The sequence below is a fragment of the Sapajus apella genome, unplaced genomic scaffold (genome assembly GCF_009761245.1).
Source record: "Sapajus apella isolate SASKATOON/1434 unplaced genomic scaffold, GSC_monkey_1.0 scaffold3, whole genome shotgun sequence".
NCBI classification, from domain to species: Eukaryota; Metazoa; Chordata; class Mammalia; order Primates; family Cebidae; genus Sapajus; species Sapajus apella.
Window position 1 is genome coordinate 13882259 of NW_022436943.1, and position 16720 is coordinate 13898978.

General features: G+C 35.4%; 1 protein-coding gene across 6 annotated transcripts in view; it reads right to left on the minus strand.

Annotated features, from left to right (window-relative positions):
* Positions 1-16720, minus strand: part of WWP1 (WW domain containing E3 ubiquitin protein ligase 1) — a 117543-nt gene that overhangs the window by 46441 nt on the left and 54382 nt on the right. For 4 of the 6 annotated variants that reach the window (XR_004260305.1, XM_032249888.1, XM_032249911.1 and 1 more), the window contains exons 6-9: positions 13906-14043; positions 13748-13814; positions 10202-10386; positions 783-1119 (exon numbers count right to left, since the gene is read on the minus strand). Coding sequence is in view for 5 of the 6 variants with exons in the window: in XM_032249888.1 (XP_032105779.1) it covers positions 783-1119; positions 10202-10386; positions 13748-13814; positions 13906-14043 (727 nt within the window). In the remaining variant the exon portion in view is untranslated. The remainder of the gene's footprint in view (positions 1-782; positions 1120-10201; positions 10387-13747; positions 13815-13905; positions 14044-16720) is intronic. The other 2 variants (XM_032249897.1, XM_032249921.1) reach the window with 2 other exon arrangements.

The window sequence follows — 16720 nt, forward strand, 5'->3', positions numbered from 1 at the left end:
TACAAGAGTTGACATTCTGATCACTGTAAGCTGTATTGGAAAGCACTGTATCCATTATTTTTATTGCAGCACTTTCTGACTATATTGTATATACTGTACATGCTTACAACTCTGAATCACTAAAACCAAATAAGCTTCTTGAAGGCAGAGACAATTAATCATTAATTAATATTAGTATTATCAGTGCCAAAGGTCAAAGAAATTGTTAAGTGAATGCAATTCAGGAGATGACCAAATGGAATACACATATAGAATACCCTTTAAAGAAAATCATGAGGAGTGGAATAATTACAATGAGAAACTTAAAAGAGATTAAGAATTACTAAGCAGCAATGAAAAACTGAGTCTTTTTATAAAACCAATCAGCAAGTTACGTGACTCCCCAGCACTCAATATTAGCTGAGGAAAAGAAGAGCTATTTGGTCTCCAGCATCAGGTCTGGAAAACAGAACAGCAAGGATGCTAGAGAACTGAGGATATTATATGGAGAGTTATGGTCACACTTATGAAAAGTAAAAATAAACCATGAATCAAATCAAGAGGGTCTTGCTAATTAACATCAGGTTTTTTCTTTTCCCTTCGTACTACTTATATTTCAACCAGATGAGCAATTGTTCTTCATTTCAAAAAGCACTTGCTTTGTAGCAAAAACAAATAGTAAGATTCAGATTCCAACTTAGGTTTCAAAGTTCTGAACAATGAAAACATTTTATATACACATTCTATAGTTAAATGTTAACAGAAAGTTCCTACTTTAACACCAGTCAAACATTAAAACATACCCTGATGGCAAAGTTTCTGTGTTGGCATTCCCAGACTGCTGCCGTACAGGATCCATATACCCATCTGGCTGTCTTGATTTGGCTGCTTCAAAAGCAGAACTACTTCCAGAATTAGAGGTGTCAGGGTCTAACATACTTCTAGCTTCAGATCCCAATTCTGCACTGGTAGAAGGAATACATTCATTGTTTTCTGAGGAAGTCAGTATTTCTTGAACTGGAGGTTCTTCAACAGTAGTACTAGTGCAATGTGAAGACAAGGCATTTTCTTCAGACACTACTGGAGTACCCATGACAGAAGCATTAGCAGTTGGTTCAAATGAGGATGATTCTCCATTAACTGAGAAGGGAAAATTAATAAAACAATTTATCAAGTAATGATAAAGCAATCAATTACCTAATCAAATGACTACACTTATTCAGAGCCTAATCCAGACTAAGCAACTACATTCTCCAAACAGCAGCCAAAGTAATCTTTTCAAAATATATAACATAAAATAAAATAAAGATTATGTTTTTTGTTGCTCAAGATTTCAGGAATGAATATGTAAATGATAAAAATTTAAGTATGTATAATAATAACTTTAAGGATAAAGGCACCAACATTAAGACAATCAACATTTTCCCTCCAAATCACCAATTCTGAGGGAAAGTCTGTATGGGCCAACTAAACTTTAAAATGATCCCTTTCAATCACCCTTCCCTTGTGCAAATAGCAGCTAACAGCAAAATAACTGTTTTGCCAATAGTAGGAAATGTATGATGGCATCAATTCTTAAGATAGTACCATAGGGGTTGCAAGAACCCATTCTATACTTTTTCGAGAAATGATCCAGTACTGCAATCCAGTGACATGGTTTTCCTAATTTTTATTTAAAGTGTGATTGATCTAGTTCACTATTTTATATCAGTATAAAAATGAGTCACTGTAAAGGTGAATAGATTACAGAACAAAACTTATTTGAAGACCATATATCAAAGTTCTAATGGAAATGGCAGAGGGAGACATAATCACAAATTTCAGGAGAATTAATGACAAAAAAAAAAAAAAAAAAAAAAAACCCAGTCATATTAAGTGCTACTGAAGGCTAAAGAAGTACCCAAAAATGTAATAAAGAATAGTGATAAGAGCTTAGAATTCATTCCAGATATGGGGAGGAGGGAGGGGGAAGTAAGGAGAAGGAAACAAGTTTTGGTCAAGAGACCCAAAAAACAGATCAGGATTTCCTAATGTACTTGATAAGGCTCAATAACTTACTGAAAATACAATATCTCAGTCCTTATCCTAGACTTACTGAATCTCTAGGGGAAATTCTAGGGAGGAGCTTGGGGATCTGCATTTTCAACAAATCATGTGAGTTTTTAATCAGGAAAGTTTGGAGAAACCATGAAATATACCTTTCCAAGTTTTATAAAGAAAAAATGTTTAATATAAATAACATTAGAAATACCATGTATGATTTTATATCAATGAGTTTAAATTTGGCTAAACTAACTCAAGGGAAAGAAAAAAAGACAAATCAGAGTAGCAATGGAAAAGGTGATGAAAGTTCTAATAACATCCCTCCTAAAGGCCTGGGCTCAGACAGATTTTTGAGAAAATTCTATCAATCCCTTATCAAATAGATCATTCCTATGTTACTTAAGGTGCCATAACACATTAGGGGAGAAAAAGTGAAAAGGAGTTTCCTAACTCATTCTGGGAGGGTAATACAACCTTTCAAAGCTAAAACTGAACAACAGAACAAGAAGACTATAGACTAACATCATATATAAATTCAAGGGTGACTTGAGATTAGGAAACTACATTAGAAAATCTACTATGTTAGCAGATTAAAGGATAAAAGTCATATGATTATTTTCAATAAGAACCAAAAAGCATTAAAAAAATCTTGGTAAAATACCTGATAAGAAGAATAAGGAAAAATTCACAAGTAATCTGGATTATCTATCACAAACCTACAGTCATTAATATACAACAATTGTAAAACATTTCAAGAACCTTTTTTTTGAGATGGTGTCTTGCTCTGTGACCCCGGCTGGAGTGCAGTGGTATAATCACAGCTCACTGCAACCTCCACCTCCTGGGTTCAAAAGATCATCCTGCCTCAGCCTTCCCAGTAGCTGGGATTGCAGCCACCTGCCATACCTGGCTAATTTTCCTATATTTTAGTAGAGAGGGGGTTTCACCTTGTTGGCCATGCCAGTCTCAAACTCCCGACTTCAAATGATACACCCAACTTGGCCTCCCAAAGTGCTGGGATTACAGGCATGAGCCACTGTGCCCAGCCTATTTATTGTAAGAACTTCTATTAAGATCAAGAATAAATTAAAATCAGCAACAAAACCAGGAAGATCACAATTACCACTCCAATTCAATATTGATTATACCTGACAATCTATTAAGAAAAGTTATAACAACATTAGAAAGAATATAGTAAAATTTATTTGTAGCGAAAATGACAAAAAGATTATTTATTTAGAACACCAAAAAACTTAAAAAAATTAGAACCAATTAATTGGAGCTAAAACATTTCAGCAAAATGAACAAACACAAGATGAACATCAAAACTAAATCTAAGACCTATGTGAAGAAATTTTTTTTTTCTTTCTTTGAGACAGAGGCTTACTCTGTCACCCAGGTTGAAGTGCAGTGGTGCAATCTTGGCTCACTGCAATCTTAGCCTCCCTGGTTCAAGCGATTCTCCTGTCTCAGGCTCCCAAGTAGCTGGGATTACAGGTATGCACCACCACACTGGCTAATTTTTTTTGCATTTTTAGTAGAGATGGGGTTTCATCATGTTGACCAGGCTGGTCTCGAACTCCTGACCTCAAATGATCCTCCCACCTCGGCCTCCTGAAATTCTGGAATTACAGGTGTGAGCCACAGCATGCCCAGCTTGAAGAAAACTTAAAAAATATTACTAAAAAGATAGAATGAATACAGATATAAAATATCTCTCAATGGGAAGACTCAGTATTGTTAAAATAATAATAAACAATAAACAACTCTCCTTGAAATACAAATGCTGGTAAGCACTAGGAATTCTCATTCATTGCAGTGGGAATGCAAGAGTACAGCCCCTTTGGAAGATAGTTTGGCCATTTGTTACAAAAGTAAACATATTTTAAACACACAACCCACCAGTCTCACTCCTCAATCCAACTGAACTGAGCTTATATTCAAGTAAGAGCCTGCACACAAATGTATATAGCAACGTTTTTCATAATTGTCAAAAACTGAAGCAACCAAGAAGCCTTAATAAGTGAATGGCTAAACAATCGTGGTACATCCTTAAAACAGAATGTTATTTAGTGACAAATGAGAGGGCAAGCCACCAAAGACATGGAGGAATCTTAAATGCACATTACTAAGTGAAAGGAGCCAATCTGAAAAGGCTACACACACTGTAGGACTCCAACCATGTAACATTGTGGGAAGGAAAACACTATGTAGACAGTGTTTCAAAACAGTGGTTGCAAAGGGTTTGAGTGATAGATAAATGAAATAAATTTTAGAGTAGTAAAACTATTCTGTATGATACTGTAATGGTGTGCACATGACAACATGCATTTCTCAAACCCACAGAACTAGTACAACACAAAGAATGAACCTTAATGTAAGGTAATGTAAACTACAGACTTTAGTTAATAACAATGTATTAATAATGGTTCATTAATTTTAACAAACATATCACAGTAATGGAAAATGTTAATAATAGAAAAACTCTTGAATGGGATAGGAGAACATACGGAAACTTTCTACTATCTGCCCAGTTATTCTGTAAATCTAAAACTGTTCTAAAATATAAAGTCTATTAATTTTTAAAAGCTCGCTTAGAAACTAAGTATTTCCATTCAATAATTCAATGAATATGTGTTTCTCAATATTGTTCAGAGCCGCATTAAGATGCCACAATAATCTTCGATTAGAGGGATTACTGTTCATATATGTCAATGATTCTTGACTAGGGAATATTCTGCTCTCCCCACCTCCAAAGACATTCATTTAGCAATGTCTGCAAATGCATTTGGTCATCACAACTAGGAGAAGGTAAGATGTTACCGGCACCTAGTGGATACAGGTCAGGAATACTGCTAAACATTCTATTAATACAATGCACAGGATAGCCCCATACAACAAATAATTATCAGGCCCAAAATGTCAATAGTGTTGAAATTGAGAAACTCTGATACCTATGTGCCCAGCCATCTGGTAGTATGCAGCCTATGGTAGTTGCAAAATAAACATCTGTTGACAAATGGATACAAGAAAGATTGAACAGATAAAACTGAAAAAATAAGGAAAGAAAAAAGAGGAAGGACAGGATGGTAGGCTCCCTGCTCATGCAGAAATATGGAGCAAAAAATTAAAATCTTATATAATAGGTATGACAGCAGAAGCTTATGCAAAGCATCTCATCTCCGCTACAAGACTTAAGACCACACCCACTGACTTGGTTTCTTAATGAATGTATCCCAAGCCTTACTTTCAGCCATTATGACTTCTGAGTTACAAGACCTATCTTCCTAACTTCATGTTTAATCTTTGAGAGGTTAAGTTTCACATGAACTTTATGATATATCCATCTCAAAGCATCATGTATCTGTCTTCTCATTCTAAGGGTGCATTCAAATAAAGAAGAAAAAAGTAGACATACTAAATATCATTTTTACTCCATTTTAAAACTATGACATGAAAAATAACTGCTTGCATATACACAGAAAGTTTCTTTAATGTTCAATTCACACTTGAGAGTGTATGTGACTTTTAAGAGGGTTACATCATGAGGGAGTCTTGTGATGATGGTACAGTTCTGTATCTGGATTGTACTGGTGGTACATAAAGCTATATGTGTAACAAAACCATACAGAAACACACACATACACACACACACACACACAAACACACACCCCACAGGTAGAAATGATGAAATGTGAACAAGCTCTATGGGTTATATTCATGTCAATTTCCTGATTTTGATATTCTACTATAGTTATACAAGATGTTAACACTGGAAGAGGCTGGTGAAGGGCACATGGAACCTTCCTATACATTTCTTTGCAACTTTGTGTATATTTATAATTACTTCAGAATAAAAAGCTAAGAAATAAAGTGCAATAAACTTGTGATATCATTTAGCTCTGCAACTTACCAAACTGAGCTCTGATCTACTTATTAATAAAATAACTATATATTAGAAAAAGTTATTTCACACTAGAAGTTATGATCAGGGGAACAAAGTGGAAAAGAATGTATTTTTCTTAAATACCACTATCCAAGGACTACCTCATTTAAACTCCAAAACTGTCCTATAACGTAGTCGCATATTATCCTCTTTTCATAAATTTGAGGATGTTAAATTTGTCCAAGGTTACAGAATTAACATGCTCAGTGGTTAGGCTGAGACACCATGTTACCTACTGTCAGAAGCTAAATCTAATCTTTTTGCTACATCATGGCTGCCTCCCATTTTAACCTGGAATATCTGCCAATCTTCATAGCAACTAAATTACCAAATGGGTCCCCTTAATCAAGATTCAAAAGAACAGGAGGTGGAGGGGGGAAGCTCTCATGTATAATAACTATCTTTGATGAAAATATATTGTTTGTCTTAAACCCCTTAGTATTGGCCCACAATCCCTAATCTGAAACTCTTAGTGCCAGGTGTGTTCCAGAATTCATAACTTTTCAGAATTCACAAAGATAGTGAACAACATGGTAGCCCACGCCTGTAATCCCAACAATTTGGAAAGCTGAGGTAGGATGACTGCTTAGGAGACTGAGACAAGGCTGCACAACATGGCAAGACCTCATCTCTACAAAAAAAATCTTAATATTAGCCAGGTGTGATGGCACGTGCCTGTAGTCCCAGCTATTCAGGGACCTGAGGCAGGAGGATCACTTGAAACCAGGAGGTTATAGCTACAGTGAGCCATGATGGTGCTACTGCTCTCCAGCCTGGGGGTCAGGGCAAGACCCTGTCTCAAAAAACAAACAAGCAAATAAAGGCAATGACATATACATTGTATATTACACTATGCCTGGAGGGGATTTGGGGACCACACATTGTGATTAAATACATTAATATTTCTGCAGCAAATTGTAGAGATGTGTATAGGAAGCATGATAAATAAAAAGCATAAACAGCCTTCCATCAGTTCTAGTCATTTTGACATCAAATGAGTTTACTAAAAACAAACAACGACAACAAAACAAAACAAAACAAAAAACCTTTTGGTTTCAGAGATTTCAAGATTGTGGAATTGCAGATTAAGAGATTAAAGACATTTAATATGTTATACACAGAACATGCATACCCCCATCCCATCTCCAGAAACAAAGACTAATTTTTGAAGTCCTTAATTAGAAAAAGTAATGCCATTTTACACCAACATCTTAAAAGAACAGGGATTACCCACTCCTTGAAAAGATACCTGAATTCATCTTCCTATTAAGTGATGAACAATCATACAAAAAGACATCAGTTAAATGGCTGCTACCAACAGAGCAGGTTCCGGAAGCCTCTGTAAACCGGCCAATAGAATGATGACAGTTGGATTGTTTTGTCAGATGTCACTAGCAATAATCAGAGGTGGTGAAAAGGCTGGGGGAATGCTGTTTGAAGCCTAGCAGTATAGAAGATAAACAGTATAAAAGATAAAACTTTGAGATCCTATACCACACAGATCCTATAAAAACCAGACACATCAAAATGAATAGAAAGAAGGCAAAGTGCACAGAATCAATAGCCAGACAGCGAAATGTCAATTACAGTTCTTCTACTTCCTAGCTGTGCCGTCTTGGTGACTCAGTTCCTTCATCAGAGAAAAGGAAAAATACTGCCATCTATTTCAAAGAGTTATTGTGAGAGAGATAAATCAGGTAATGAATATATACTTTTTAGAACATGCAGGGCACAAATACAAGCTATTAACATTATTTTACAGATTGTCATAGATTTTCTTACAGTAACTATGAATGTCATGAGAATTATTTATGATGGAACCTTCATTTCAAGTTACCCATATCCATTTTATATTTACCTTAAAATTTTAGGGAAGGATAAATAAGAGAGAACTGTGAGAAGTGAACTTATCACCAATGGAAAGAATCTATAAAGTATCAAACAAGCTGTAGAGGTATAAATAAGATTCTATGATGAGGAAAGCCCCAATTTCTTCTCATTTTTACATCAACATCTGAATACATCCAAATGCCAAAGCATGCATCTAATTAGTAGTCAATGGATACTTTCACCAATGTATTCAATCAGCTGAATATTTTAGGAATAAGAGCAAAATGTCCAAATCCATATTCAAGTTTAATATCCCTTACCTAAAATGCTTTGAACGAGAAATGTTTCAGATTTTAGATATTTGTTTAAATTTTGGAATATGTGCATTTTACTTACCAGTTTAGCATCCCTAATCCAAAAATCCAAAATCTGAAATGCTCCAGTGAGCATTTCCTTTCAGCATCATGTCAGTGCTCAAACAGTTTCAGATTTTGGAGCATTTCAGATCTGGGATTTTCAGATTAGGGATACTCCATCTGTATTAGAAACAGTAGCAGTTTTAACTGGTCTGTTCTCAATTTAGAGATAATCAGAATAATCTAAGACAATATTTCCTGTTCTGCTTTGCTAACAGAAATCTCAGAGACAAATGTTCTTGCTAGAAAGTAGGTGAAAATCAGAAAATAAATGAACTTTGCTCATCATTATTTTCATCATAGGTGTATCTACTCTTCTCTTTGTTTTCTAGCCACCTTAATTTAAGACTAAAAATTTCTACCTACTTCGAGTACTTGGGAAACCATCCTTTAGTCTACTTTTTTTTAAAAGGGCAGCATTCTTAAAGAAATTAAATTTTACAAATATCATTCATGTGATATTTGTAAATAAACATTCAGTTCCCAATGTTTACAAAAACTCTCATACGACTCTTGGTAAACATCCCCCAAACACCAACCTTGGATAAAAATACACAATTAAGACTTATTACTGTCCGAGTATGGTGGCTCATGCCTGTAATCCCAGCACTCTGGGAGGCTGAGGTGGTTGGATTACTTGAGGTCAGGAGTTCGAGAACAGCTTGGCCAACATGGTGAAACCTCATCTCTACTAAAAACACAAAAATTAGGGGAGCATAGTGGCACACACCTATAATCCCAGCTACTCGGGAGGCTGAGGCATAAGAATCTCTTCAACTCAGGAGGCAGAAACTGCAGTGAGCCAAAATCCTGCCACTGCACTCTAGCCTAGGAGACAGAGTGAGACTCAGTCTCAAAAAAAAAAAAAAAGAAAAAAAGATGGACCTTATTATCAAAAAGGTCCATCTATTTTAATGTAATTATTGAATTGTTTCTTTACCTGTTTCTACTTTTCAATACGTTACCATAAATAGACAAACACAGGAAACAACATAGGATCTTCTTGAATAAAAAGACCAGGATTTCAACTTGATTCCCAACATGTGTGCTAATTATGTTAAACAAGTCCTAAGATGTTTAAGTTTCAGGAGACTCACCTGATAGAGTTAATATACAATGACCAAACAAAAAACAGTTTATGAATCTTACTGAGTCTGCTAAAGATTATAGAGGACATCTTCCCTAGGCATTCCTTCTCTAATACAGAAATGCTTACTTTTGGAAAATAAACTTTCTGAGGGCTATTCAACTCCCAGTACATCTTTCCAAGTTAGATGCCAAGAATAATAAATTTGTATACTAAAAGATCGGATAAAAAAACCATTCATTACTCACTTTTACTAATAAATCAATGAATTAACTAAATTTCTTTCAGAAATATATTTTATATCATGAATTACATATATTGTTCATGGTATAAAGCTTAAGAATCTAGCTCTCATATAAGCACTTGTTTAGTAAAATATGTTGTGACCTCTGAAATACTTTTGAAATATTTTCCTAAATAATTAGTAATGTTTCCAATTATTAGGAAAAATTTCAGGCACTGTAATTTTTCAATTCCAATCATAGAAGATTAAGAAAGACTGCACAGGCTTGGTATGGTGGCTCACACCTGTAATTACAACACTTTAGGGAGGTAGAAGCAGGCAGATCACTTGAGGTCAGGAGTTTGAGATCAGCAAGTGGCCAACAAGGTGAAACTCTGTCTCTATTAAAAATACAAAAACTTTTAGTTGGGTGTGGTGGTGGGCGCCTATAATCCCAGCTACTCAGGAGACTGAGGCAGGGCAATCGCCTAAACCCAGGAGGTGGAGGTCACAGTGAGCCAAAATCGCACTATTGCATGCCAGCCTAGGTGACAGAGCAAAACTCCATCTCAGAAAAAAATAAAAGACTGCACAATAAGGGAGGTATAGGCATGGATGGATATATCAATTTCATTTACTTTTCCTTTAAACAAGGTGTCATAAATAGCCTTGCTTACCAGTATCATCGGCAGGCTCAGATGTGAGTGGTTTTGGAGCTGGTGTATTTTTGGGTCTGGCAGCTACCTGAGACGGAGATGAAGGTGCGTTGTCTCCATTAACTACATACGAGCAGCATGAGTTTTGGACTACAGTGCTTGTAGGTACATGATTATCTATTCCATTAGTGCCTTCGACAGCCAACCTTGAAAAAAAAAAAATGCCTTATTTCAATCATTTAAGTACAATTAAACAACGTTATATCAGAATTTTCATAAGAATTTACTGAGTTCTTACATTCCTTTTTCGTTACTTATTTTTTTCTTTTCAAACATTCTATTTCCAAACAAATGAGTTCTTATGTTTCAAGTAAAATGATAAGTAAATAATGAACAAAGATATGGCATGTTTTATATTAAAGTTCTAATTACTTTTCAGTTCTAAGTGTATCCATTCTGCAGATAAAAAAAATATTGAGATATACAAACATACTAAGTCGAAATACGGTCTCACAATACATTCAAATCATATATTTTAAATATTTAAGCCTAATATTAATCTATTTTAAAAGATCTGAAAGTAATTTCAAAAAGTTTATGAAATTACATGAATCATAAAAGTCAACTACAAACTACTGTAATTTTTTATTTTTATTTTTTTAGAGACAGGATCTTACTCTGTCACCAAGGCTGGAATGCAGTGGCTCTGCAGCCTCAACCTCTTGGGCTCAAGTAATCCTCCTACCTCAGCCTCTTGATCAGCTAGAATCACAGGTGTGCATCACAATGTCTAGCAAATTTTTAGAATTTTTATAGAGATTAGATCTCCCTTTGTTGCCCAGGCTGATCTCGAATTCCTGGCCTCAAGCGATCCTCCCATCTTTACCTCCCAAAGTGCTGGGATTATAGGTGTGAGCCATTGTACCTGGCCTCAAACTATTATAACTTTATTAAATCTTGAAAAATGAATGAAAAAGTCTGCAAATATTAGTTACAAATTAGTATGTACTAGGCACTAAAATTATAACTACAGGATGATCAAAAAAAGCTAAATATTATACCCCAGAACTATAAAAATATATAATATATACATTAGCAAACAAATAACAACAAAGTCAAACATTTTAAGTCTTATTGGCAGTGGAAGGAGCTGGGCAATTTGGTGAGACACTCATGTTTAAGACAAACAAACAGAAAATTGTAAAGGAGTTGCAAAATACCAAGTAAGTGACCAGGAGAGCTTTTCCAAATAAACAGGTCATCCCATATCTGCTCTTCACAGAGCAGCCTGAGCACTATTTTAAAAATATAAACCAGATCAGCATGTCCCTCTCCTGGTTAGTCTAACAAATCTTTTGAAAATCAGTCACACCTTTCTCCCATCTCTCTCTCTCTCTAATCTATTTCTCTCCAAGCTCCTCCTTGCTCACTTTGCAGCAGATATCAATTTTACTATCAAAAACATACTGAACAGTCTTCAAATGTTTATTACAAATTATTATATGCCAAGTGGTAAAATGATAACAATGAAATTATCAGAAGAGGTTAAATATCATTCTCTAGAGTTAGAAAAATTTGTAGGACATAACTGTAAACAAACTCAGCGTCTCTGAAGTTGCTATTTCCTCTGCCTGGAACACTCTTCCCTCAGAAATCTGAACAGACGGTTTATTCTTGGCTTTTTAATCTTAGCTCAAATCACAATTCCTCAGAGATGATTCTTTGGCATCTCTTTTAAAAATAGGCTCCCTTCCAATCCTGTCATCTTGGCCTGTTTAAATGACTTCACAGTGCTTATCCCTATGTCCAATTAGCATATTTATTTCTTCTGTTGTTTACTATTTACCTTTTTTTTTCCCCAAAACAGAGTCTTGCTCTGTTGCCCAGAGCTGGAGTGCAATGGTACGACCTCGGCTCACTGCAACCTCTGTCTCCAGGGTTCAGGCAATTCTCCTGCCTCAGTCTCCTGTGTAGCTGGGATTACAGGCACGCACCACCATGCCCAGCTAATTTTTTTGTATTTTTAGTAGAGACGGGGTTTCACCATGTTGGCCAGGATGGTCTCGAACTCCTGCCCTTGTGATCCACCTTCCTCAGCCTCCCAAAGTGCTAGGATTGCAAGCATGAGCCACCACACCCAGCCTACTATCTACCTTTATCACATCAGAGTGTACATTTCATGGGAACAGGGCTGGTATTCTTAGTACTCGGACTAGTATCTGGCATCAAACAGGCATTCAGTAAGTATCTGCTGAACGACCAAATGATTAATGAATCCTAACCTCCTTTACCTTGTCACCTATATATCTGGAACAAGATGTGTTTAGGAAGTTTGGGCAGGTAAAGACTGAGATGATTGTGATTTGTAAACCCCTCTCCAGTCAGCTAGCAAGAATCAGTGATTCAGAAGTCTAGGTAAAAGAACCCATCTGAATTTCTCCTGGTACTGTAGAACTAATCTTCAATTTAAAACATGTTACTATGCAATTGACAATATTTGGTAGTAATTCAAGCTCCTCTACCCATCTAAATTGTTTTTTACTTATATAGACACTATATATATTTAGTTAAGCCAAATTACATTCAGAAGGCATACTTACCTACTCAAGTGGTCTAATGAGAATCACTAATGGCAAGTTAGAAGAAATGATACTAATAACTATAGATTAATAAATGTCACACTTTGTCATATACCAGCATGCTTTATTCAAGGTAATGAGTCAATTTTATAACAATACATTTTTATATTTTCAGGTGTTAATTCCACTTTATGTGATCTATTATAAACTTTTATTCAAATTTAAATTACTTCAAACAAAGAACCTATATTAATTGTCATGAACCACGAATGCCAGGGAGTTCCTGAAATGGTAGAATGATGTCAGAGAAAAGGCCACAATGATGTCTGAAGGAAGGCCACAATCTGTGAAGCATTTATCTTCTCATGATCTACAGGAGAATGCCAATCCAGACAGTGGTATGATACCTATTTATCCATAGTATCTGACTGTACTCATAAAATATGCCTAAATACAAATTTTAAAAAGTCATTTTCAATAAAAATAAAACATTGTACATGCTACAACATAAATGAACCCTGAAACATGCTAAGAAAAAGAAGCCAATCATAAAAGGTCACATAGTGTATGAATCCATTTATATAAAATGGCCAGAACAGACAATCCACAGAAACAGAAAGTAGATTCAGGCTGCCAGAAACTGGGAGCCAGGAAAAATATAGAGTGACTACTCATGCATACATGATTTATCTTCAAGGTAGAATGTTCTGAAATCAGACAGTAGAGAGGGTAACACAACTCTGTTAATATACTAAAAACTACTAAAATGTATACTTTTAAAAAGTGAATTTCATGATATATGTATGCGATCTCAATAAAGCTGTAATTTTTTAAAAAGCTGCTTTCACAAGAATTAACCAAATGACATGTTTAGACATAGCTTCTAAATTCTGTGGCAAATTCTAAACTCAGGTAAATTACAAAACTTCTTACTAAGGAAATATATTCCACATCATGTCGCCATCCATATTCAAATAAAATATCCTACCTGGCAGTTGTCCTTGCTGAAGGCTCTCCATCTTCATGTAAGGCATCACCATTTTGCTGTATTTCTACTGAACAACAAGAAAGAAAGAAACTAGGTTTTTATATACTTCTTGCTCATTCTTTTCCTTTAAATTTTACAAACATATATAGTTAGCTTACTGGTTGGAGATGAGCTGCAGTTTGTTAGATTTTCTTGCTCAATCACCAATCCATCAAGCACAACTGTCAATTCACCAGTTTGCGCTATACCATTCTTGTTTTCCAAGGAAAGTTTTAATTGTTCTTTCACTCTTTCCACTAGAAAGAAGAATATTTTAATTTAAAAGCTTTTGCCACATATAAAAATGCTTCAAAAATCAAAACTACATTTCAAGAATTACTTTAATCAGCACTTGACATTTGGAAGGAATCCTTTGCATTTTTATCTATACCACACCAGTACGAATCACTTTGACACCTAGTTAAGTAATTCCTCTTCTCCCCACACCCCACGCCTTCAACATCATCTTTAATTGCTTCTGTGCATATTATAAATTTTGGAGAACATATAAATATATCTAAATAATAAGTGTAGCAATTGTCTAAACTTGCTCTTCAGTTCAAGGCACCACAGAGAACTCTTGTGGTTGAGGCAAAATTTCTGTCCAAAAGTCAGATAATTCTGGTTTCAAATTCCAGTTCTGCTACTTACTGGCTGTGTATTAAGTTATTCAAATGTCTTTAAGCCTTGGTTCCTTAATTACAAAATGCAGATGATGGACTTCAAACTAAAGGGACAATCTTGAGGACCAAATGTAAAACCATACAGACAGCCCTAGCACCACTTCTAACAGTTTAAGTGCTCGATAAATGCTAAGTATCATGACAATTACCATTTTTATATAAGGACAAATACTTCCTTCCCATTATTAGAACATCTAGTTCTTATTTAAACTCAAGGTCATTTTGCTTCAACTTCTATGTTATACTATAGATTATGTATTAAACTATATATTAGACTTCTATATATTAGGCTATATATTAATAGTTATTAGTGGGGGCTTGGAGAAATGAGGAAATAAAGGTAAAAGGATACATAGTTTCAGTTAGAAGGAATTTTTGTTTCTTTGAGATACTGTACAGTGTGATGTATATAGTAAATAATGTGTTGTACATTTCAAAATTGCTAAGAATAAATTCCAAATGTTCTCACCATAAAAAAAAAAAAAATAAGTATTTGAGGTGATGGATACGTTAATAAGCTTGCTTTAATTATTCCACATTGTATTAACAAATCATAACATTATTCTGTACCCCATAAATATATACAACTATAATTTGTCAATTTATAGTTTAAAAATAAAAACTAAAAGAGAAAGTTATCAGTGATCACTTTATTATTCAAACTGAGGCCAAATACTTCAATCTGATCTTCAGTGGCTTTCTGCAGTTTTTGCAATCATGGGACATTTCATGATTTAGATAAAGTCCTTAACTTTGATCTCTCCTATATTTAACAAATTTGGGTGGGGAGGGGAGTTTCTCCATTTACGAAATGTCCAACATAAATATGTTCACAAGTTATCCATGTATAGAAAAGACAAGACAAAATCTAGAACTACAAATCACTGGACAGAAATTCTTTGTGGATAGGCCTGGTGGCTCACACCTGTAACCCCAGCACTTCGAGAGGCCGACGTAGGAGGATCACTTGAGCTCAGGAGTTTGAGACCAGCAACACAGTGAGATCCAGTCTCTACAAAAAATTTAAAATTTAAGGCCAGGCACGGTGGCTCGCGTCTCTAATTCTAGCATTTTGGGAGGTGAGGTGGGTGGATCGCTTGAGTCCGGGAATTCAAGACCATCCTGGCCAACATAGCAAGACCCTGTCTCTATTTAAAAAAAAAAAATTTAAAAACTAGCCAAATGCAGTGGCGTGTGACTGTATTCCCAACTACAAGGAGGCTGAGAGGAGAGGATCCCTTAAGCCCAAAAGTTCAAGACTGCAGCAAGTGATAACGGCACTACCGCACTCTAGTGTGAATAACAGAGTGAAATCCTGACTCAAAAAAGAAAGAAGGAAAGAAAAAGAAATTCTTTGCAAAAAAATGTTTAAAACATGTAACAAAAGAAGACTTTATAGAATACCCCAACCATCTGTAGCACCATGGACCTCATTTCTACCTTACATCCAAAAAAACAAACAAACAAATAAACAAAAAACAATTAAAAAAAAAAAAGAGAAACTAAAGGAAATATAAAAACACACACAAAAAAACTACAAAAGTGGCCAGGCGTGATGGCTCATGCCTGTAATCCCAGCACTTTGGGAGGCCAAGGCAGGCAGATTATGAGGTCAGGAGATAAAACACCATCCTGGCCAACATGGTGAAACCCAGTTTCTACTAAAAATACCAAAAAATTAGCTGGGTGTGGCAGCATGCACCTGTAGTTCCAGCTCCTCAGAAGGCTGAAGCAGGAGAATTGCTCAAACCCGGGAGGCGGAGGCTGCAGTGAGCCGAGATCGCGCCACAGCACTCCAGCCTGGGCGACCCAGTGAGACTCCATCTCAAAAAACAACAACAACAACAACAACAACAACAACCACACTACAAAAACATGAAATTCAGCTTTCTCCAATAATCAATATCTGAAGAAAACGATATTGATCGATATTCAATTTGATTCTCGTCATCTCCCATGATTTCAAGTGTCTGGAATTTGGTCATTTGGCTTCTCCCTGAAATATATAGCTGTTTGAAAAGGTTCCTAAAGAATAGCCTTTTAAAATCTCTTTAGTGTATGTTTCTTGGTAAATTCTTTCATTTTTGTTTATCGGTAAATGTTTGCATTCTCATCCTCAAAAGACAGACTTGTTGGACATACAGTTTTATACTGGTAATGATTTCCTCTCAACTCTTTGAAGACATTTTCCCACTATCTTCTCCTATTACTAATTCTGCAATTCTAATTCATGAATCTTTACAAATAACCT